Here is a 1,725-nt window from a genome sequence, read left to right as displayed (position 1 = left end):
TTTTGGCTTAATCTTGCTTAATTTCTACTTAATCTTTAGGGATTAGTGGAGAGGAGACATCATTTCATGTGATTTCATGTGATTTCATGGAGATTTAGCTCAATTGGACCTAATTTGGGCACCCTAGACCAATTATTTGGAGCGGGGTATAAAAATTGGAAAAAATTTAAATTAATCACCTGTTAATCTCTATGTTAATCATGTTTATATTTTTGTGCTTCTTTTCCAAGCTTTCCATAGCCATTACTTCTCATCTTTCCCCTGTTTTGCTCCCATTTGCTAGGGCTTTTGTTGATCTTGAGGAGAGGAACACATAGAGTACCAATTTACATGCATTTTTTCTGAAAATTTCTTTCCCTTTGCTCCAAACCCTAATCTCTCTCACATAGCTCACCATTTTCCATCTCCACTCATTCTAATGGCTGCAAGTGTTATCCTATTGCAAGTGTTATCCCATTCCACTCACTCATACTGCTTGTGGCTGTGTCGATCATGGACGCCAAAGGTGGGAGCAAGGGAGGTCGTGGTAAGCCCAAGAAGAAGGCTGTGTCCAAGACTTTGAAAGCAGGGCTGCAATTTCCTGTGGGCCGCTTGGTTCGCTATCTCAAGAAGGGCTGCTATGCTCAGAGAATCGGCTCCGGTGCTCCCGTCTACCTTGTAGCGGTCCTCGAATACCTGGCAGCCGAGGTGCTTGAGCTGGCTGCTAATGCTGCCCGTGACAACAAGAAGAAGATCCATTACACCACAGAGAGATTCGTGTGCTGCTGCTCACGAAAAAAAAAGGCCGTCTCCTCTCCAGCACTACCGGCTGCTGCTTCTGATACTTGAACTGCTGTTGCTGGTGCAAATTGTGGCCATTAAGCTTTGTTTTGTTACCATATGAAGTTATTGCTTCAAAGCCATAGAAGGCTAGCACAAGACCTATTACATTTGGCACAAGATCTATTCCATTTGGCACAAGATCCATGTGGTTGTTAGCTATGATGTTTGGCATCTTTTTGGTGGATTTTGGGGAGTTCTTCATTGCTTTTGGAGAGGGAGAAGAGGAGGTTTGAGCAGCTCTCAGAAATTTCAAAAATCTTCAAGATTTGGATCCATTGAAGGCTCTTTCAAGCAACAATCCAACCATTGAAGCGTTCGGAATACCATTGGTGAGTTGCTATGGCCATTTTCTCAAGCATTGGGGATTAATCCTCATGCTATGGACAAATTGGGGTTATTCATGAAAGGAAATCCTAATTTATATAATTTTAACATTTTTCTTTAATCACACCCATTTGGATGTCATGTGGCCGTTTGTGAGACAAATGCAGGATTCTTTGATGAATCCATGCATAAATGGATGAAGGAATGCATATGCTTAGATGCATTGATTGAGCCACATGCATGGAGTGGATGTTGGGTAATAATGAGAAGGTTTTTGCTATGGACATGATGCTTTTATGCATTGGAATGATGCTATTGAGCATTGGAAGAGCTTGATGTGTGATTGGAATCAATTGGTAATGCTACATTCACATGCAAGTTGATGCCCTTGAATGCCATTTGATGCCAATTACTCATAAGCAATGCTTATGGGAGTGATACCAATTGGATATTGATATCATTGGTATATGGTATTACCTCACTTGTGCTTATTGATTGATGTTGGATTTTTGGATGAATGGCGGACATTTGGAGCTATGTGGATAAGTATGAGTTCATGCATAATGGTTTATGAGTATA

At 41.1% G+C, this 1,725-nt stretch overlaps 1 protein-coding gene across 1 annotated transcript; it reads left to right on the top strand.

The window, feature by feature from the left end:
- Positions 1-468: 468 nt before the first annotated feature.
- Positions 469-828, top strand: LOC147612602 (putative histone H2A.5). The gene has a single exon (XM_086783540.1). It carries the CDS (start codon positions 493-495, stop codon positions 826-828), a length of 336 nt encoding a protein of 111 aa, XP_086639666.1. The 5' UTR covers positions 469-492.
- The last annotated feature ends 897 nt before the right edge of the window (positions 829-1,725 follow it).

This window comes from Cibotium barometz, chromosome 45, assembly GCF_041138505.1.
Source record: "Cibotium barometz isolate CiBa-2024 chromosome 45, ASM4113850v1, whole genome shotgun sequence".
NCBI classification, from domain to species: Eukaryota; Viridiplantae; Streptophyta; class Polypodiopsida; order Cyatheales; family Cibotiaceae; genus Cibotium; species Cibotium barometz.
Note: the sequence above shows the minus strand (reverse complement) of the source record. Positions and strands in the feature narration are given on the sequence as shown.